This window comes from Dendrobates tinctorius, unplaced genomic scaffold (genome assembly GCF_039654945.1).
Source record: "Dendrobates tinctorius isolate UK_male_01 unplaced genomic scaffold, ASM3965494v1 ptg000020l, whole genome shotgun sequence".
Taxonomy (NCBI): Eukaryota; Metazoa; Chordata; class Amphibia; order Anura; family Dendrobatidae; genus Dendrobates; species Dendrobates tinctorius.
The window spans coordinates 11,699,287-11,722,061 of NW_027361688.1; the positions used below are offsets into that span (position 1 = coordinate 11,699,287).

At 41.9% G+C, this 22,775-nt stretch overlaps 1 protein-coding gene across 4 annotated transcripts in view; it reads left to right on the plus strand.

The window, feature by feature from the left end:
- The window catches only part of PHF21B (PHD finger protein 21B), a 102,094-nt gene that overhangs the window by 26,132 nt on the left and 53,187 nt on the right, over positions 1-22,775 (plus strand). For 3 of the 4 annotated variants that reach the window (XM_073567673.1, XM_073567672.1, XM_073567674.1), the window contains exon 2: positions 8,201-8,494. In XM_073567673.1, coding sequence (XP_073423774.1) covers positions 8,201-8,494 — 294 coding nt within the window. Of the gene's footprint in view, positions 1-7,696; positions 8,081-8,200; positions 8,495-22,775 lie in introns of those variants that run through there. The other variant, XM_073567675.1, reaches the window with a different exon arrangement.

Here is a 22,775-nt window from a genome sequence, read left to right on the forward strand (position 1 = left end):
TAATAATAATAATATTAGCCAATACCGCCAATTAGAAATGTAGTATAGTTCTTCTGATTAGCTACATCGCTTACCCCATATGCAGGCCATTGCAGTAGCTTATATATCCATGGTTATGACCACTCAGCTAGTTAGTTGTCAGTGGTCTTAACCATAGATATCTACTCATATAATGACCCTTAGTTGTTGGTGATCGTAACCATGGATATCTAAACTACTGCAATGCCTTGCACATGGGGTAAGCAACATAGCTAATCAGAAGAACTGTACGTCATTTCTAATAGCTATTAGTATTATACCTACTACATATTGGGATAGGATTTTGGAGATGGGAATACCCCTTTAAATTAACCCCATCCCTTTTTGTCATGGAGCAGTCTTGAATTTTCCAGGAATGTTTTTGAAAAATCAAGAAAATCCTGGAAATCTCAGGATTATTCGAAACTATGCTACGAATTCTGATGCGTCACTTTAATATGTCCTTTTTTGGGGGCGCAAACCGTTGAGGTTTGAAAACTTAAAGTGTAACTGTCATTCAAATGTTATTAGTCATGTCATCGAATGCTACAGGGTAAATTTCATAGAAGTTTTGGGGGAAAGAGGGTGACAACAATGAGGCCACCATTACTAGTCCTTATAGTGGTTGTCACTCAACTTTTCGAATAGTTAAAAAGTCCCATCCCAATCATTGGCGTTTTCGCAGGATAGGCCATAAATGTCTAGTAGATGTAGATCCCACCTCTAGAGAACGGGATCCTGACGAAAGGAGGCACCGCATATGTGTTTGGAAATTTTTGGAACTCTTATAGAAGTCAATGGAGAGAGTCACGCATGCGCAGTCTCCACCCCATTCCTGGTGACATGACATAGGACCAACGTTTTTGAGAGAGGTGCAGGTCCTAAAGGTTGGCATGTATCTACATCATAGCCTGTGCTGTGAGTCATATAGGACCTCCTGTTCTGGAAGATTAGGAGTGTGGTGGTGTCAGGCAGCTGCTGTAAAGCACCTCATTTTTATCGTTGCTTGTACGCCATGATTGTCTTTCTATGTATGACTGCATTGCTAGACATGTTTGAAGAACAGGATGCTTTTCCCAGAGCTTCGAATACATATGGTAAAATCTGGCATACTGAGGAGATGACAGCGAACAAAATTATTACTAAGTAAAGCAAAAAAAAAAAAAATTCTATATTATTCTTTCTCTCTATTAGGGTTAAAGTGACATTTGTAATTTTTCACAATTCCTGAATTACAAGTTAGAGCCTGGAAAGATTGTGGTCGACCGGTGTGTAATCAGGCGTGGAGCTCTCCTGCTGTTGTGTAAAATGTGCCCATCGCTGGGTAATGATCAAAAAATACATCTACTTACTCGTACAAAAAAAAAACAATAAAAAAAAATAATGTTGCCCAATTAGACTGGGGTAATGTAGACTTACAGATATTTCAATTATTATTATTTTTTTACCAACTGTTTAGCAATTTGTGAGACTAATGGAGCACGTACATCTACAGTAAGGTTATTATGAGTGTCGCTAAAAAGATGTAAAGCAAAAAAAAGATAATAGCAAAGAAACATATAGCTCATAACAACAATTCTAAAATGAAAAGAAAAATTTATGACATTTGTATACTTTGATGAAAAAGATTTTATACTGTCTAATATTGCTTAACTGTTCACAATAACATGTCCAAACAATGCCCAAACTGTACCTGTGTGTATATATTTGTGCATGTATATTTATGTGTGTGTGTATAAGTGTGTGTGTACATATATTAGTGTGTGTAAATATTAGTGGTGTATATAGAGTCCGATGGGCCCTGGTGCAAAATTAGGACCTGGGCCCCCAGGTCAAATGTATAGACTCTTGTAGCATTCAAAATCCTATAAAGACGTGTTTGCCCTCCCCCATGATTATGTAATAATTTTCCTCCTCCTGGGCCCCATCCTGGTGTATATGTCCCTCATCCTGGTATATATGTCCCCATCCTGGTATATATGTCCCCCCATCCTGGTATATATGTCCCCCATCCTGGTATATATGTCCCTCATCCTGGTATATATGTCCCCCATCCTGGTATATATGTCCCCCATCCTGGTATATATGTCCCCCATCCTGGTATATATGTCCCCCATCCTGGTATATATGTCTCCCATCCTGGTATATACTGTATGTCCCTCATCCTGGTGTATATGTCCCCATCCTGGTATATATGTCCCCCCATCCTGGTATATATGTCCCCCATCCTGGTATATATGTCCCCCATCCTGGTATATATGTCCCTCATCCTGGTATATATGTCCCCCATCCTGGTATATATATGTCCCTCATCCTGGTATATATGTCCCCCATCCTGGTATATATGTCCACCATCCTGGTATATATGTCCCCCATCCTGGTATATATGTCCACCATCCTGGTATATATGTCCCCCATCCTGGTATATACAGTGGGGCAAAAAAGTATTTAGTCAGTCAGCAATAGTGCAAGTTCCACCACTTAAAAAGATGAGAGGCGTCTGTAATTTACATCATAGGTAGACCTCAACTATGGGAGTCAAAAAGAAAAAAAAATCCAGAAAATCACATTGTCTGTTTTTTTTTCATTTTATTTGCATATTATGGTGGAAAATAAGTATTTGGTCAGAAACAAGCAATCAAGATTTCTGGCTCTCACAGACCTGTAACTTCTTCTTTAAGAGTCTCCTCTTTCCTCCACTCATTACCTGTAGTAATGGCACCTGTTTAAACTTATTATCAGTATAAAAAGACACCTGTGCACACCCTCAAACAGTCTGACTCCAAACTCCACTATGGTGAAGACCAAAGAGCTGTCAAAGGACACCAGAAACAAAATTGTAGCCCTGCACCAGGCTGGGAAGACTGAATCTGCAATAGCCAACCAGCTTGGAGTGAAGAAATCAACTGTGGGAGCAATAATTAGAAAATGGAAGACATACAAAACCACTGATAATCTCCCTCGATCTGGTGCTCCACGCAAAATCCCACCCCGTGGGGTCAGAATGATCACAAGAACGGTGAGCAAAAATCCCAGAACCACACGGGGGGACCTAGTGAATGAACTGCAGAGAGCTGGGACCAATGTAACAAGGCCTACCATAAGTAACACACTACGCCACCATTGACTCAGATCCTGCAGTGCCAGACATGTCCCACTGCTTAAGCCTGTACATGTCCGGGCCCGTCTGAAGTTTGCTAGAGAGCATTTGGATGATCCAGAGGAGTTTTGGGAGAATGTCCTATGGTCTGATGAAACCAAACTGGAACTGTTTGGTAGAAACACAACTTGTCGTGTTTGGAGGAAAAAGAATACTGAGTTGCATCCATCAAACACCATACCTACTGTAAAGCATGGTGGTGGAAACATCATGCTTTGGGGCTGTTTCTCTGCAAAGGGGCCAGGACGACTGATCCGGGTACATGAAAGAATGAATGGGGCCATGTAGCGTGAGATTTTGAGTGCAAACCTCCTTCCATCAGCAAGGGCATTGAAGATGAAACGTGGCTGGGTCTTTCAACATGACAATGATCCAAAGCACACTGCCAGGGCAACGAAGGAGTGGCTTCGTAAGAAGCATTTCAAGGTCCTGGAGTGGCCTAGCCAGTCTCCAGATCTCAACCCTATAGAAAACCTTTGGAGGGAGTTGAAAGTCCGTGTTGCCAAGCGAAAAGCCAAAAACATCACTGCTCTAGAGGAGATCTGCATGGAGGAATGGGCCAACATACCAACAACAGTGTGTGGCAACCTTGTGAAGACTTACAGAAAACGTTTGACCTCTGTCATTGCCAACAAAGGATATATCACAAAGTATTGAGATGAAATTTTGTTTCTGACCAAATACTTATTTTCCACCATAATATGCAAATAAAATGAAAAAAAAACAGACAATGTGATTTTCTGGATTTTTTTTTCTCAGTTTGTCTCCCATAGTTGAGGTCTACCTATGATGTAAATTACAGACGCCTCTCATCTTTTTAAGTGGTGGAACTTGCACTATTGCTGACTGACTAAATACTTTTTTGCCCCACTGTATATCCCCCATCCTGGTATATATGTCCCCCATCCTGGTATACATGTCCCTCATTCTGGTATATATGTCCCCATCCTGGTATATATGTCCCCCATCCTGGAATATATGTCCCCCATCCTGGAATATATGTCCCCCATCCTGGTATATATATCCCCCATCCTGGTATATATGTCCCCCATCCTGGTATATATGTCCCCTATCCTATATATGTCCCCCATCCTGGTATACATGTCCCTCATCCTGGTATATATGTCCCCCATCCTGGTATATATGTCCCCCATCCTGTTATATATGTCCCCCATCCTGGTATATATGTCCCCCATCCTGGTATATATGTCCCTCATCCTGGTATGTATGTCCCCATCCTGGTATACATGTCCCTCATCCTGGTATATATGTCCCCATCCTGGTATATATGTCCCCCATCCTGGTATATATATATCCCCCATCCTGGTATATATGTCCCCTATCCTGGTATATATCCCCCATCCTGGTATATATGCCCCCCATCCTGGTATATATCCCCCATCCTGGTATGTATGTCCCTTATCCTGGTATATATATCCCTCTTCCTGGTATACTGTATATGTCCCCCATCCTGGTCCCTTTCCTGGTATACATGTCCCCCATCCTGGTATATATACCCCATCCTGGAATACATGTCCCCCATCCTGGTATATATGTCCCCCATCCTGATATATATATACCCCATCCTGGTATATATGTCCCCCATCCTGATATATATATACCCCATCCTGGAATACATGTCCCCATCCTGGTATATATATCCCCCATCCTGGTATATATGTCCCCCATCCTGGTATATATCCCCCATCCTGGTATATATGTCCCCTATCCTGGTATGTATGTCCCCTATCCTGGTATATATATATATCCCTCTTCCTGGTATACTGTATATGTCCCCCATCCTGGGCTCTTTCCTGGTATACATGTCCCCCATCCTGGTATATATATCACCCATCCTGATATATATCCATCCTGGAATACATGTCCCCCATCCTGGTATATATATATATCCCCCATCCTGATATATATATACCCCATCCTGGAATACATGTCCCCATCCTGGTATATATATCCCCCATCCTGATATATATATACCCCATCCTGGAATACATGTCCCCATCCTGGTATATATATCCCCCATCCTGGTATATATGTCCCCTATCCTGGTATGTATGTCCCATATCCTGGTATATATATATCCCTCTTCCTGGTATACTGTATATGTCCCCCATCCTGGGCTCTTTCCTGGTATACATGTCCCCCATCCTGGTATATATATCACCCATCCTGATATATATCCATCCTGGAATACATGTCCCCCATCCTGGTATATATATCACCCATCCTGGTATATATGTCCCCATCCTGGTATACACTGTATATGTCCCCCATCCTGATATATATACCCCATCCTGGAATACATGTCCCCCATCCTGGTATATATGTCCCCAATCCTGGGGCCCATCCTGGTATTATCTATCTATCTATTATCCTGGGCCCCTTCCTGGTATATATGTCCCCCATTCTGGTATATGTCCCTGTTATGTCCCTTTATAAAGAATAATAAAAAATTCTACTCAGTTTCCTCCGATCCCAACAGATCCTGCGGCGTCCTGTTTTGCAGTCGGCGCAGAGGCCAGCAGCAGACATTGGTGTGCCTGCTATGTTGACACATGACATCACTGACATGCGACACTCCAATGTCAGCTGTTGGCCCCTGATTGGCCAAGGACGCACATCCATCTGAATTTGGCTCTTGGGTCAGCAGGCTCCCCTTCTGCACGGGCCCGATCGTGGTCGCACCCTCTGCGATTGCGGTCAGCACCTCTGTTGTATATATATATATTTATATATGTGTGTGTGTGTGTATATATACACTGCTCAAAACAATAAAGGGAACACTTAAACAACAGAATATAACTCCAAGTAAATCAAACTGTCCACTTAGGAAGCAACACTGACTGACAATCAATTTCACATGCTGCTGTGCAAATGGAATAGACAACAGATGGAAATTATTGGCAATTATCAAGACACCCTCAATAAAGGAGTGGTTCTGCCGGTGGGACCACAGACCACATCTCAGTACCAATGCTTTCTGGCTGATGTTTTGGTCACTTTTGAATGTTGGTTGTGATTTCACACTCGTGGTAGCATGAGACGGACTCTACATCCCACACAAGTGGCTCAGGTAGTGCAGCTCATCCAGGATGGCACATCAATGCGAGCTGTGGAAGAAGGTTTGTTGTGTCTGTCATCGTAGTGTCCAGAGGCTGGAGGCGCTACCAGGAGGACAGGCCAGTACACCAGGAGACATGGAGGGGGCTGTAGGAGGGCAACAACCCAGCAGCAGGACCGCTACCTCCGCCTTTGTGCATGGAAGAGCACTGCCAGAGCCCTGCAAAATGACCTCCAGCAGGACACAAATGTGCATGTGTCTGCACAAACGGTTAGAAACCGACTCCATGAGGATGGTCTAAGGGCCCGACGTCCACAGATGGGGGTTGTGCTCACAGCCCAACACCGTGCAGGACGTTTGGCATTTGCCACAGGACACCAGGATTTGCAAATACGCCACTGGCGCCCTGTGCTCTTCACAGATGAAAGCAGGTTCACACTGAGCACATGTCACAGACGTGACAGAGTCTGGAGACGCCGTGGAGAGCGATCTGCCTGCCTGCAACATCCTTCACAATGACCGGTTTGACAGTGGGTCAGTAATAGTGTGGTGTGGCATTTCTTTGGCATCAGCCAGAAAGCATTGGTACTGAGATGTGGTCTGTGGTCCCCACCGGCAGAACCACTCCTTTATTGAGGGTGTCTTGATAATTGCCAATAATTTCCATCTATTATCTATTCCATTTGCACAACAGCATGTGAAATTGATTGTCAATCAGTGTTGCTTCCTAAGTGGACAGTTTGATTTCACAGAAGTTTGATTTACTTGGAGTTATATTCTGTTCCCTTTATTTTTTTGAGCAGTGTACATATGTGCATATATATATATATATATATATATATATATATATATAATCAATTAGATTTGTAGAAAAATGTAATTTGTGTAGATAATACAATCCAATCATGATTATAAAGCTCCAGTTTCCAGGAAAAATGTAAACAAAAAATATTTTAAAAACCACAAAACAAAGCAAATAAACTCATTTTGAAAATGAAAAAAAACCCAAAACAAAACAAAAAAAAAACAATGAAAAATGAAAACTCAAACACAGAACATGATGCGAAAAGCCTGATAGTAAAGTAAAATAATACAATTTCCTAAAATGTAACAACGAAGAACATTCAATAATGCGCTAATGTAATAATAGTAAATAATTCACATAGTTCAAAAAAGTGAGATAGTGCACTAAAATAATAAAAGCGACGACTATAATAAGCAGTAAAATAATACGATCCCATGAATTAGAATCATCAAATCGCATTATACACCAAAATAATGAGTCGTAGATATAGTAATAAAGTAAAATAATGCGATAAAAAACCTAACAACATAAAATAAAATGATAAAATATAAAAATAAAATAAAGAAAGCAACATAAAAAAATATATATATTTTTTTTAAAGTTCTAGAATTTTGAATTCTCGACGCCACTAATATCCAGGCGTGAAATGAGAATAAAAGTTTTTTTTTTATTCTGAAATCATTGGCACAGCAGGGAGAAGGAGGCTTCAGACTGTGAGGCTCGTGCTCTCGACAGGCGGCTCAGCTGGAATCACGCAGGAACACGAACCCTTGTGGTTAGGAGTAAACGCTGCGCTGTTCATGTAGGGGGATCAGAGCGGCTGCCCTAAATGTGCCCGGCTGGGGACGTTTCATCGGGGGGGACGCTGCTGTGGGATGCGGGGTGGCCTCCTCCTGTGTGGGCTGCGCTTCCTCAATCCCCCGTCTTCTGCGCGGAGCATGTAAAGCCTAATGAAATATCGGAGGCAGATGGTGCATGCTGAGACGTGCAGTGACATGTCCCCTTTGTGCCGGCTCCGGTAGGTGGTGCGGAAGGAGGTGCGTGTAGACGTGGAGGAGGGCGCTGTTCTTTTTTTTTTTTTATGGCTACTTGAACTCACCCCTTATTTTTTTTTTACCCTTTTCTTTTTTCCCGGCAGAAGCTGGCGGTCCGGAGCTGTCCTGTGGAAAGTGCCAAGCCCATCCCGCTCATCAAGGCACCACCAAACAGTCAGGGGGGCATCTCCATCTCAGTGGTCCCGGCCAAAGCACCCGTCACGATGGTGACTGCACACCTCAACGGCCAGAAAACAGCTACGGCCTCAGCACCGTCATCGGCCAACAGCGCCGGACCCCCGCAGACCGCCCCCATTAACCTACAGACAACCAGCAAATTGGTGGGGGGCACCTTAAACATGGCAGCGAGGAGAGTCTCGGAGATGCCCCGTGCCCAGGTAAGTGACGCTAAGATCTAATATTTGGGGGGAGTGGTGGTCTGTGGGCGCTTCTTTTATGTTGTGCAGGTAAATGCAGTCTTTTGTTCGCTGTTATCAGCCATGGCAGGCTGGGGGCTGCCTGCCGTGTTCATCAGCGGGATGAGTTATAGAAGCCCCCGTGATCGCTGCCAGTGCGAGAGTCAGAAGAAAGGAGGCAGAGTGCCATCCACCTCCGCACAGGAGCCTGTATGCAGCTGCCGGATGTAGCAGAGCCGGGCTGGTCGTGTTCTCATCCCGTGGTGATGTTACGTCTGATCCGCGTGTGTCAGGGTATGAGACTCATATCCCGCGCTATCCCCACCGAATATACATTACACCGAGTCACCACTAGAGGTCACAGGAGAGCGAGGAAGCGCTGCAGCATCCACGGAAAGAATCTATTATCTATCTATTATCTATTATCTATCTATTATCTATCTATTATTTATCTATCTATCTATTATCTATCTATTATCTATCTATTATCAATCTATCTATTATCTATATATTTATTTATATATCTATGTATCTATATATCTATCTATCTATTATCTATCTTTCATCTATTATCTATATATCATCTATATATCTATTATCTATCTATTATCCATTATCTATCTATTATTTATCTATCTCTTATCTATCATCTATCTATTTATCTATCTATCATCTATCTATCTATCTATTATCTATCTATCATCTATCTATTATCTATCTATCTATTATCTATAATCTATCTATTATCTATCATCTATCTATCTTCTATCTATCTGTCTATCTATTATCTATCATCTATCTATTATCTATCTATCTATTATCTATCATCTATCTATCTTCTATCTATTATCTATCTATCTATTATCTGTAATCTATCTATTATCTATCTATCATCTATTATCTATCTATTATCTATCATCTATGTATCTATCTATATCTATCTATCTATTATCCATTATCTATCTATCTATTATCTGTCATCTATCTATCTATTATCTATCTATCTATCTATCTATCTACAATGCTTCTCACCATTATTGGCGTCCCTTCATTTTTTTCATAGACTTTACAATATCTTCAGAAATAAATGGAAATGTACCATGGTTATATCCTCAGGATTTTTTAATTATCGGTCCAAAGTAATACAGCAATAACATATTGTTTTTCATCTTACATGTTGCAATTTTAAAGAAGACACAGAATAAGCAGCATGTGCTGCCATAATGACTCCCCTAATTAATACTTGGTTGTTCACCATTTGGCATTGATGACGGCCTCCAGACGTTTCTTGTAGCCATCTATAAGCTTCTCGCACTTCTCAGCTGGGCTTTTCTCCCACTCTTCCTTTGCAGCTTGTTCAGGCTCTTGAACCTTTGCAGGGCTCTTTTTCCCAATTGCAGATTTCACCCCAAAGATTTTCAATGGGATTGAGGTCAGGACTCATTGTTGGCCATTTTAAAACAGTCCATTATTTCTTTTTCAACCATTTCTGTGTACTTTTGGATGTGTGCTTTGGGTGATTGTCTTGCTGGAGGACCCATAATCTTCGACTCAAATCAAGTTTTCTTACACTGTGTTGGACATTTTGCTCTACAATCTCTTGATAATCCTCTGATTTCATGATTCCTGTGATACGGTGAGGGCCTCCAGGACCGGAAGCAGCAAAGCAACCCTACAGCATTATGGATCCTCCACCATGCATAGCTGTTGGTAGGGTGTTCTTTTCCTTATAAGCTTCATTACGCCTTCTGTAAATAAACTATTGCTTTGCATTACCAAAAAGCTGTACTTTTGTTTCATCTGTCCACAGAACATTTTCTCAGAATGATTGTTCTTTGTCAAGGTACTCTTTGGCAAAAGTCAGTCGTTCCGTTTTATGTCTTTTCCTCACCAATGGTTTCTTTCTTGGCCTTTGCTCATAAAGCTCTGCTTGATTTAGAGTGTGGCATGTGGTACTTGTTGAAACCATGACCACAGACTGTTGCAGGTTGGCCCTCAGGACTTTGGATGTTTAACAAGTTGTTTTTTCCAGCATTAGCACCAACCTTTGAAGACATCTCTTGTCAATTTTCCTCTTTCCCCCAGGTCCAAGGAAGGTTCTTGAAGGTTCCATGCTTGGCAAACTTCTTAATAACATTGTGCACTGTTGAAACTGGGATACCAGTGTCTTTGGAGATGGCCTTATACCCTTTGGAATTCTTGATTTTGCTAATATTAGCAGTTCTGATGTCCTCAGACAGCTCCTTTGTCTTTACCTTTGTGACAAACCAACAAGGCCTACTATATGGCTTTTTAAAACACTGAAGTCATCATTCATTGGCTAATTCATGTCACATGGGCTCCGACAATTAATCACAGGTGATTCTCATTTGTGATTTACCACATGCAAGTCAAAATGTATTTCCATACAAATTTAATGTAAAGAGGCCAATACCAGTATACTATCCATCTATTATCTATCTATCTATTCATCTATTATCTATCTATTATCTATCTATTATGTATCTATCTATCTATTATCTATCTATTGTCTATCTATCTATCTATTATCTATCTATCTATTTAACTATTATCTATCTACCCATATATTATCTATCTCTCTATCTATTTATCTATCTATTATCTATCCATCTATTGTCTATTATCTATCTATTATCTATCTATTATCTAACTATCTATTATATATTGTCTATCTATTATCTATCTATCTATCTATTATCTATCTATCTACTGTATCTATCTATCTATTATCTATCTATTCATCTATTATCTATCTATCTATTATGTATCTATCTATTATCTATCTATCTATCTATCTATCTATCTATTATCTATCTATCTATTGTCTATCTATCTATCTATCTATTATCTATCTATCTATTTATCCATTATCTATCTACCTATATATTATCTATCTCTCTATCTATTTATCTATCTATTATCTATCCATCTATTGTCTATTATCTATGTATCATCTATTATCTAACTATCTATTATCTATTGTCTATCTATCTATTATCTATCTATTATCTATCTATCTATTATCTATCTACTGTATCTATCTATCTATTATCTATCTATTCATCTATTATCTATCTATTATCTATCTATCTATTATCTATCTATCTATTATGTATCTATCTATCTATCTATCTATTATCTATCTATCTATCTATCTATTATCTATCTACCTATATATTATCTATCTATCTATCTATCTATCTACCTATATATTATCTATCTATCTATCTCTCTATCTATTTACAGTATCTATCTATTATCTATCCATCTATTGTCTATTATCTATTATCTATGTATCATCTATTATCTATCTATAATCTCTCTGTCTATCTATCTATACACAGTTTCTTTCTTTCTTTCTGTCATATCTATATATCTATCTATCTATCTCTTCTTTCTTTGACAGGTAGTGATTGAGAGCTGATATTGGTTTCCTATTTGGTGACATGACATGAGTGATTTACCTATGGAGGATGTCGGGGGGGGGGGGGATGTGAGGGGCTGACATCCTCGATCACTAAACGATTCAGTGGAGCAGAGCCGGGCTTGTGAACATTAAACAGCTCCATGATTCATATTTTGGCTGTGGACCATCGAATCCATATTTTAAAGGGTTCTGCCAAGTAGAGAATCCTGCCTGTTTCTGAGCAGATTGTACGACCATAAAATCCTGTGCAGAACAAGACTGTTTAATTAAATTAGCAATTAGCAAATGTTACTTCCAATCACTGCTGGGTTTGAAGTTTGCAGTTATGGGAACTGCGGCGTCACCTTCTCACTTTCATCATCTCCTGAACTTGGATCTTATTTGAGGTCCTGCTGTATTGTGGTCTCTCCTGGGTCTTGTGTGAGGTTACATTCATTAAGAAATGCAAGAAAAAACCTTTACACTAGAAATGGAATGCACTGAGATCTACAGTATCTATCAATCTATCTATCTATTCTGTATCTATCTATCTATTATCTATCTATTATTTATCTATCTATTATCTATCTGTTATCTTTTTATCTATTTATTATCTATCTATTATCTATCTGTTATCTTTTTATCTATTTATTATCTAGCTGTTTTCTATCTATTATTTATCCATCATTTATCTATCTACAGTCATCTGGAATTTTGGACCATTCTTCTGTTGTAAACTGCTCCAGGTTTCTGATATTTGAAGGCACCTTCTCCCAACAGCAACTTTAAGATTTCTCCACAGGTGATCAATGGGATTTAGATCCGGACTCATTGCTGCCACATCAGACCTCTCCAGCACTTTGTTTCCATCCACTTCTGAGGACTTCTTGAAGTATGTTTGGGGTCATTTCCTGCTGGAAGACCCACGTTCTAGGATGCAAACCCAACTTTCTGACACTGGGCACTACATTGCGATCCAAAATCATTTGGTAATCTTCAGATTTCATGATGCCTTGCACACTGTCAAGGCACCTAGTAGCAGAGGCAGCAAAACAACCCCAAAACATATTTGAAACTCCACCATATTTGACTGTAGGTATGGTGATCTTTTCTTTGTAGGCCTCATTTGTTTTTGGTAAACAATAGAATGATGTGCTTTATCAAAAAGCAATATCTTGGTCTCATCTGTCCACAAGACGCTTTCCCAGAAAGTTTTTGGCTTACTCATGTACATTTTGGCAAACTACAGTCTAGCTTTTTATGCCTTTGTGTCAGCAGTGGGGTCCTATTGGGTCTCCTGCCATAGCGCTTCCTTTCATTCAAATGTCAACGAATAGATTGCGCTGACACTGATGCCCCTGAGCCTACAGGACAGCTTAAATTTCTTTGGAATTTGATTGGGACTGCTTATCCACCATCCGGACTATCCTGTGTTGCAACCTTTCAGCAGTTTTTCTCCGCCGTCCACTTCCAGGGTTGCAAACTTCCTGATTATGTTGTGCATCATAGACAAAGGTACATCAAGATTTCTGGAGATGGACTTGTAGTTTTTATATTGTTGATATTTTTCAAGAATTTTGGTTCTCAAGTCCTCAGACAGTTCTCTCCTCCTATTTCCATACTCTGTGCTTAGTGCAGCACACACAGACACACAATGCAAAGATTGAGTCAACTTCTTCCCTTTCTATTTGGTTTCAGGTGTGATTTTCATAATGCCCACACCAGTTTCTTGCCACAGGTGAGTTTGAACGAGCATCACATGACTGAAAGAAAGTTGTTTACCCACAAACTAAAGAAAGTTTGTGTGTTTTCACCTGTCAGTTTTCAGTGTTGTGCTATTATTTGATATCAAGGAGGTTTTCTCAAACATCTCCAACTTTTGTGGCGACGTTAGGGTTTGTGGATTCCACAGATCCAGACACTCCACCTTGGGACTCCATGGTTAGCACAGAGTGCTTAGAAGGAGTTAAATCTTTGCTGGACTTGGCTTGCTGATTGCCAGTGGTCACATGCTGCAGGAGAACCAGCAGTGTCTGCTCCTTCCCTATGTAATCTGGCTCCACTGATCAGGTAATGCCAGCAATAGTTCTCCATCCTCGTTTTGAGAGTTGGACACATCCTGGTTATTAGTGGTTATAATAATAATAATAATAAATTTTATTTTTATAGCGCCGACATATTCCGCAGCACTTTACATTTCAGAGGGGATTTGTACAGACAATAGACATTACAGCATAACAATAATCACATACAGTAGATTATAACAAATAACAAGAGGAGTGAGGGCCCTGCTCGCAAGCTTACAGTCTATGAGGAAAGAGGTAGACACGAAAGGTGGGTGGTAACAGTTGCTCTGATTGTATGGACCAGCCATAATGTTAAGTGTGTAACAGTACAGACACAGAGGGCTAATGGATGCATAAAGCATGTGGGAGCATGATGCTGGGAACCTGGTTATGGTAAAACTTTTGGCTCTGCCACACAGGGATAGGTTAGGTTAATGTGTTGAGGCGATAGGCCAGTCTGAATAAATGCGTTTTCAGGACACGCTTAAAATTGTGGGGATTGGGGACTAATCGTATTGACCTGGGAAGTGCATTCCAAAGAATTGGCGCGGCACGTGTAAAGTCTTGGAGACGGGAGTGGGAGGTTCTGACTATTGAGGATACTAACCTCAGGTCATCAGCAGAACGGAGGGCGCGGGTAGGGTGGTATACTGAAACAAGGGAGGAGATGTAGGGTGGTGCTGAGCCATGGAGGGCTTTGTGGGTGAGGGTAATAAGTTTATACTGAATTCTGGAGTGGATGGGTAGCCAGTGTAATGACTGGCACAAGGTAGAGTCATCGGTGTAACGATTGGTGAGGAATATGATCCTGGCTGCAGCATTCAAGACAGATTGGAGAGGGGAGAGTTTGGTAAGAGGGAGACCGATTAGAAGAGAGTTACAATAGTCGAGACGAGAATAAATAAGAGAAACAGTAAGAGTTTTTGCAGAGTCAAAAGTAAGAAAAGGTCGAATTCTAGAAATGTTTTTGAGGTGCAGATGACAAGAGCGAGCCAGTGATCAAATGTGGGGGGCAAAGGAAAGCTCGGAATCAAGTATGATCCCAAGACAGCGGGCATGTTGCTGGGGAGTAATAGTGGAACCACACACAGAAATAGCAATGTCGGGTATAGGTACATTAGTAGCGGGAGGAAACACCAGGAGTTCAGTCTTTGACAGGTTCAGTTTCAGATATAGTGAGGACATGATATTAGACACAGCGTTTAGACAATCGCCAGTGTTTTCTAGAAAGGCTGGCGTGATGTCAGGAGAAGAAGCGTATAATTGGGTGTCATCAGCATAGAGATGGTACTGGAAACCAAATCTACTGATTGTTTGACCAATAGGGGCAGTGTACAAGGAGAAGAGGAGGGGGCCTAGAACCGATCCTTGAGGAACCCCAACAGTAAGGGGAAGGTGAGAGGAGGAGGAACCGGCAAAAGAAACAGTAAAGGAGCGGTCGGAGAGATAGGAGGAGAACCAGGAGAGAACGGTGTCCTTGAGGCCAATGGAATGGAGCATAGTGAGGAGGAGCTGATGATCCACAGTGTCGAATGCTGCAGAGAGATCCAAGAGAATTAGCATGGAGTAATGACCATTTGATTTAGCTGTTAGCAGATCATTAGAGACTTTAGTGAGGGCAGTTTCAGTGGAGTGTAAAGAGCGGAAACCGGATTGGAGAGGGTCGAGAACAGAGTTTTCTGAGAGATAGCGGATAAGACGGGAGTGGACCAGGCGTTCCAGGAGTTTAGAGATGAAGGGAAGATTAGAGACAGGTCTATAGTTAGCGGCACAGTTTTGGTCGAGGGATGGTTTTTTAAGTAGTGGATGTATGATGGCATGCTTAAATGAGGAGGGAAAAATACCAGAAGAGAGAGAGAGGTTAAATATTTTAGTTAGGTGAGGGGTGACAGCAGGGGAAAGGGACTGGAGGAGATGTGACGGAAATGGGTCACTGGTGCAAGTAGTTGGGCGAGAAGATGCAAGGAGCCTGCTTACTTCTTCTTCTGTGACTGGTTCAAAATCAGAGAGTGAGTTAGATGCAGTGGGGGAGGGAGGACAGTGCATGGTATGAGTCGATTTGGAGATAATTTCCTGTCGGATCTGGTCAATTTTTTCTTTGAAGTAATTGGCCAGATCGTCAGCTCGGAGCTCCGTGGTTGGGGCCTGTACTCTTGGATTGAGTAGAGAATGAAAAGTGTCAAAGAGACGTTTCGGGTTATTGGACAGTGAGGTGATGAGGGTGTTGAAATAGGTTTGTTTGGAGAGGTGAAGGGCAGTGTTGTATGTTCTAAGCATAAACTTAAAATGGATGAAATCTTCGTGTAGATTGGATTTTCTCCATAGACGTTCGGCGCACCTGGAGCACCGCTGCAGAAAACGTGTTTGCACCGTGTGCCAGGGTTGTCGCCGTCTGTGTTGTGGTGTTCTATTTATAGGGGGTGCAAATTCATCCAGGGCACTTTGAAGTGTTTCATTGTAATGCTTCAATGCAGAATCAGGACAGGAGAGGGAGGAGATAGGGGCCAATGAAGACTGCAAGTTCTTCAGAAGTTTCTGGGTGTTAATGGCCTGTATGTTTCTATAAGTCTGGACAGTGGGGGTGACCTGAGCAGCCTGGCAGTTCTTTATAGAGAATGAAAGAAGATTGTGGTCAGAGAGCGGGAGAGGGGAGTTTGCAAAATCATCCACTGCACAAAGCCGAGAGAAGACCAAGTCGAGGGAGTTTCCGTCTTCATGCGTTGGAGAATTAGTAAGCTGCGAAAGGCCAAATGAGGAGGTTAGAGATAAAAGGTGAGTAGCAGATGGGAGAGGGGAAGAGCAATGGGGATGTTGAAATCTCCCATGATGAGGGTAGGGATGTCACAGGAGAGAAAATGTGGAAGCCAAGTGGCAAAATGATCCAGGAACTGATGGGAGGGGCCGGGAGGACGATACACCACCGCCACTTGCATGGAGAAGGGGGTGTAGAGTCTGACGGCATGGACCTCAAAAGAAGGGAAGACAAGTGAGGGTACTTAAGGGATAACCTGAAAGGTACATTTTGGTGATAGGAGCAGACCAACGCCTCCACCAGCTCTATTGTCTGATCTTGGGGTATGAGAGAAGTGTAGCCCCCCGTATGAAAGAGCAGCAGCAGCGGTAGTATCTGACTGCTGGATCCAGGTTTCAGTAAGAGCCAGGAGGTTAAGAGAATTAGAAAGGAAGAAGTCATGAATGAAGGAGAGTTTGTTACACACTGAGCGAGAATTCCAAAGTGCACAATTAAGAGAGACAGATGGCATGCAGGGAATATTAATAAGATTAGAGGGGTTTCTGAGTGTAGCAGTGGGGGGGTTTGACTTTCTATAACATGGGGGACCAGGGTTGGGAGCAATGTCTCCTGCAACTATGAGAAGGAGGATAGAAAGAGTGAAGTTGTTGCAAGAGGTGTTTGGTTAACCCTTTACTTTTCCCCTAGTTGTCTTTATTTTACTTTGTTGCCTTTTGGGCTCTACCATTTCCTTGAGAGAGTGTTGTGTGATTGTGCTTCCGTTTCTGCCCCTGCCTGTCTTGTTATGTGTTTCCTCATACACTCGCTGTACAGCCTAGTGCTGCTTAGGAGCATAGGAAGGAACGAGGCCCAGGCATCTCCACCATCAGGGGTAATCCTGGGACAAGGATAGCCAGGGACCCCTAGCCTGAGGATCAGTATAGATGCACATCTATTATCCTACAGTTACACCATAGGATGAATTAAAAAAATCTTTTTGTGGCCACTAGGTGGCGCTCCACGCATAAATCTGTATGGAGTGAGCTCTCTCTAGAGGCTGCCGTAGGAAGACAGAATTTTACAATTTCACTGTAAGGTTGTATGAAGGGAAGCAGGGGGGTTGGAACTCTGTATCTCTAGTTGTAGAAAGTGTATCCTTATTATCTGTCGTGGGCACCAGCGAGCTTGGAAATCATCTATAAAGAACCTGAGTACTTGCACTTCTTCGCACCATGATAAGATATTCCCTATAGGGATTCTTTCATTTTATTTTTCTGGATCCCCCTACAGTTTCTCATTGTGAAATAGTGAGTCTTACAGGCCAAGCTATGCTCCCTGGGAAAAGGTATGCAAATTAGCTCTCCTCTGGAAGGAAGAAATCTGCCTCTCCAGTGCCACCTATAGGCAGAAAACCAGTAGGTAATTTTCTGATCTATTGACGCCCTATGGCGCAAAATGAGGAATTCAGCTCTTCTGCATCTGTCACTAAGTATGGAGAAGTAGAGATGAGCTCCGTCTTGTCTCGTGCTATTCACTCATTCAGCATAATTTAATGAAGAAGATGGATCCGAGCTGCCTAAGACACTTCTTTTTTTTTAAGGTTGCGTAGAAAACAAGGCCTCCACAGATTACAGAAAGCTTCGTCGGAACAGACAAGACGGCACTTAATTACGAGCTTTTCATTAACATGACTAATGACATTTGGAGTCGATATTCTCCAGGCATCGGGACATTCTATTTCCATGATTGTGCTCTTTTGGAGTCTTGAAGAACAAAGAAAATACTGTAGGTTTGACGCTTGATGATTCTAAGGAACTTCCACCCTAATATTAGTCCTCGGAAATTCCCCAAAATATCCAGGAAGATGAAGATTTGGCTCTTCCGTTCAGTACCTTCATCCAATAATCAGAGTGAGGAGCTTCCTTTGGATGCCCATGGATGACACGCACTGCCTATTCAATTAAAGGACTTGTCCAGACTAGAAAAATGTCTTGAAGACAGCTCAGATTGGGTTAAAATCGTAAAAACAAATAAAATTCACTTTACTGGTCCCCTACAATTCCCTCTCAATACTTCCCCTGCCTTTCTCAGTACTGGATGCTTACAATACCTTATCTCTAGGTATCAGGTACATACAGTTGTGTCACAACTAAGCTCCTCCCTGATAATAAAAGGCTTATGCAGTGCCTCCGCAGGAAAAGTTAAGTATTACAACAGTGGCTTCCTTTCAGATGCCTCCCAGTCACCTGCATGGCTCTTTACTTCCTTCTGCAATGATGAGTTCCCAACAAGGACTGGTGACTACTGCAGTCAATCACTGGCCACGTCAGTGATCCACTAAAGCCAGTGATTTAGGATACTGTTGGTGCATCATGAAGTTCAGAGACGTCTTAAGGACTAGGAATTTTCTAAATGAAAAAAAATTTGCAATACTTAGTTTCTCTTGTGGTGGCGCTGCAAAGAAATAGATTATCTGCTGCCACTGACCATTACATGTCACACACTGAGAAACCTGCTCTAAGCCTTGGCGAGGGGCGTGTCCTTCTGTCCTCTGAGTGCTGCTGCCTGCTTGTGATTGGTCATCATCATAGAGGGGAGAAGAAGTACACGCCCCCCTCCAGTGAAATCTGTCTGATAACACCCACTTGGACCTAAAAAAGTTAACTCTTTAGGTGTTACTTACATTCAGTGCTTATATTTCCTCGACTATGAGGCAAAATTAACTGTGCAGACACGATTATATCGTGCCCTGTTCAACATGAAAAAAATTGGTGAAAGGTCTTCTTTAAATGATAAACAAAGGGAAATACTTAATTTCTCCTGGGGTGGCACTGCAAACAAATAGATTATCTGCTGCCACTGATCATTACATGTCACACATTGAGAAACCTGCTCTAAACTTATCGGGGGGGCGTGTTCTTCTTTCCTCTGAGTGCTACTGCCTGCTTGTGATTGCTCAGCATCATACAGGGGAGAAGAAGTACACGCCCTCTTCCAGTGAAAGCTGTCTGATAACACCCACTTGGACTTAAAAAAAAGTTAACTCATTAGGTGTCACATACTTTCAGTGTTAATATTTCTGCAACTATGAGGCGAAATTAATCGTGCAGACACTATTACATCGTGCCCTGTTCAACATGAAAAAAAAATTGGTGAAAGGTCTTCTTTAAATGATAAAAAAGGGAAATACTTAATTTCTCCTCGGGTGGCACTGCAGGGGAATTGAAAACTTGCTGGCAGAGTTTTCCACTGATTGTAGCTAATTAGCAACAGAGCTTACATAACATTATGCAGCTGATACCTAGAGAAAAGGTACTGTGATACATATATTGGCATAGGAAATGTAGGCCAACCGCGGGGACTCAAACATAATTTTCGAGCACGCCGAAGACACTCAGTCAGCACTCGAGCATGCTCAGATAACACCTTATCCGAGCACGCTCGCTCATCATTAATACCGTGATTATGATATTAGCGTGGGAAAACACGTCATGGAAATAACAGCCGCTGGTTCTTAAAATGTAGAAACTATATTGTTACAGTGAATACTGAGAGCATATGACAACCCTATGTAATGGCTGAAATTTCCCTTTAATTCTACACGTACACAGTTCATATGGAGCCCCTGCTAAATTTGCGACCATTTTTTTTCTACAAGGCGGATTCTTATTTTACAGGAAAATGCGATTCCTTTCAACGAGAAATGCTTTTAGTAGAACTTATAAATTATTTGACATTTATTTAAAAGAAGTACGGTAAAAAAAAACCAAAAAAAAAAAAACAAGCACTTATCTAACGTCTCGGGATTTTTTCTTTTTTTGTAATAAAAACTTTAATTTTCGGAAATGAAAGTATTTGGAGGGACGCCAGCTCTCTTAGTTAAATTTGTTCTGTAAAATGCCAATCATTAATAACAAGAGAATATGAACAATTCCAGGAGAACGGCGCCAGCTCCTATCCCGGTTTCCTACGATTCCTGCAGCGGTAAGCAAATCCTTGAAGTGTTTTGTAATATTGCGCAATTACTAAGTTGTATTATATAGCTGTCCGCTGTTCCCTAAGGCTTGTTGTATAACGGATAGGAATAGCACATGAGACAAGGTCATACTATAATACTGCAGAGCGTAAAGCGGAGAAATGGGGCAGATGACATTGTATCGCACTATATGGCGCTATTTATTTATACATTGTAAATAATATTAATAATTGTATCACTAATAGTCACTATTAACTTTATATAAGAGAAATAGAGGCACTATTTATCTGGGCGCTGTATGGCTGGATGATGGCAGGTCTGTGTTGCACACTTGTACACTGAACATTGACATTATCTGGGCATGGTATGTACCATTTATCTGGGCACAGTATAGCTGGACAGTGGCAGGTATGTGCTGTACACTGACATTATCTAGGCAAAGTACTGTATGTACTATTTATCTGGGCGCTGTACGGCTGGATGGTGGCAGGTCTGTGCGGTACACTGAACACTGACATTATCTGGACAAAGTATGTACTATTTATCTGAGCACTGTATGGCAGGACGGTAGCAGGTTTGTGCGGTACACTGGACACTGACATTATCTGGACAAAGTATGTACTATTTATCTGAGCACTGTATGGCTGGATGGTGGCAGGTTTGTGCGGTACAGTGGACACTGACATTATCTGGACAAAGTATGTACTATTTATCTGAGCACTGTATGGCAGGACGGTAGCAGGTTTGTGCGGTACACTGGACACTGACATTATCTGGACAAAGTATGTACTATTTATCTGAGCACTGTATGGCTGGATGGTGGCAGGTTTGTGCGGTACACTGGACACTGACATTATCTGGACAAAGTATGTACTATTTATCTGAGCACTGTATGGCTGGATGGTGGCAGGTTTGTGCGGTACACTGGACACTGACATTATCTGGACAAAGTATGTACTATTTATCTGAGCACTGTATGGCAGGACGGTAGCAGGTTTGTGCGGTACACTGGACACTGACATTATCTGGACAAAGTATGTACTATTTATCTGAGCACTGTATGGCAGGACGGTAGCAGGTTTGTGCGGTACACTGGACACTGACATTAGCTGGACAAAGTATGTACTATTTATCTGAGCACTGTATGGCTGGATGGTGGCAGGTTTGTGCGGTACACTGGACACTGACATTATCTGGGCAAAGTGTGTACTGTTTATCTGAGCGCTGTATGCCGGCATGGTTGGAGGTCTGTGCTGTACACTGAACACTCACATTATCTGGACAAAGTGTGTACTATTTATCTGAGCACTGTATGGCTGGATGGTGGCAGGTTTGTGCGGTACACTGGACACTGACATTATCTGGACAAAGTATGTACTATTTATCTGAGCACTGTATGGCTGGATGGTGGCAGGTTTGTGCGGTACACTGGACACTGACATTATCTGGGCAAAGTGTGTACTGTTTATCTGAGCGCTGTATGCCGGCATGGTTGGAGGTCTGTGCTGTACACTGAACACTCACATTATCTGGACAAAGTATGTACTATCTATCTGGGCGCTGTATGGCTGGATGGTGACAGGTTTGTGCTGTATACTGTGTAGGGATTCGACTCGCTCAGGAGCCACGGGAGTCTATCAGGAGGCACGTTCCTTTAAAAGTTCATAGGGTTTATTGCTTCATAACCCATAAAGCAGTACACGACACAATGAATAGCCTTTAGCTCAGGCAAAAGCAAGCATAAGTGTCCATGATTTCAGGCTCAGTCCTGGAGCCTCAGCAAACACAGGAGGCTTATCCCTCCTCACATACAGCCAATATCCACAGGCCTCACCGGGTCAGCAGCCTCAGCACGTGGTCTTTAGGAAGGTAGCACACCTTCCTCCACCTAGGCCTGCCGGGACCTTCCACATGGCCCAACCAGATCCATGCGCTCTCTCTCATGTGACCTACTCTGGTTACCTTATATGGTTCGTAGCCACGCCCACCGGGTCACATGGCCATGACCTCATCACAGGTCCTACAAGCATTCATACACTCTATTAAGGCGTTATAGACACCGC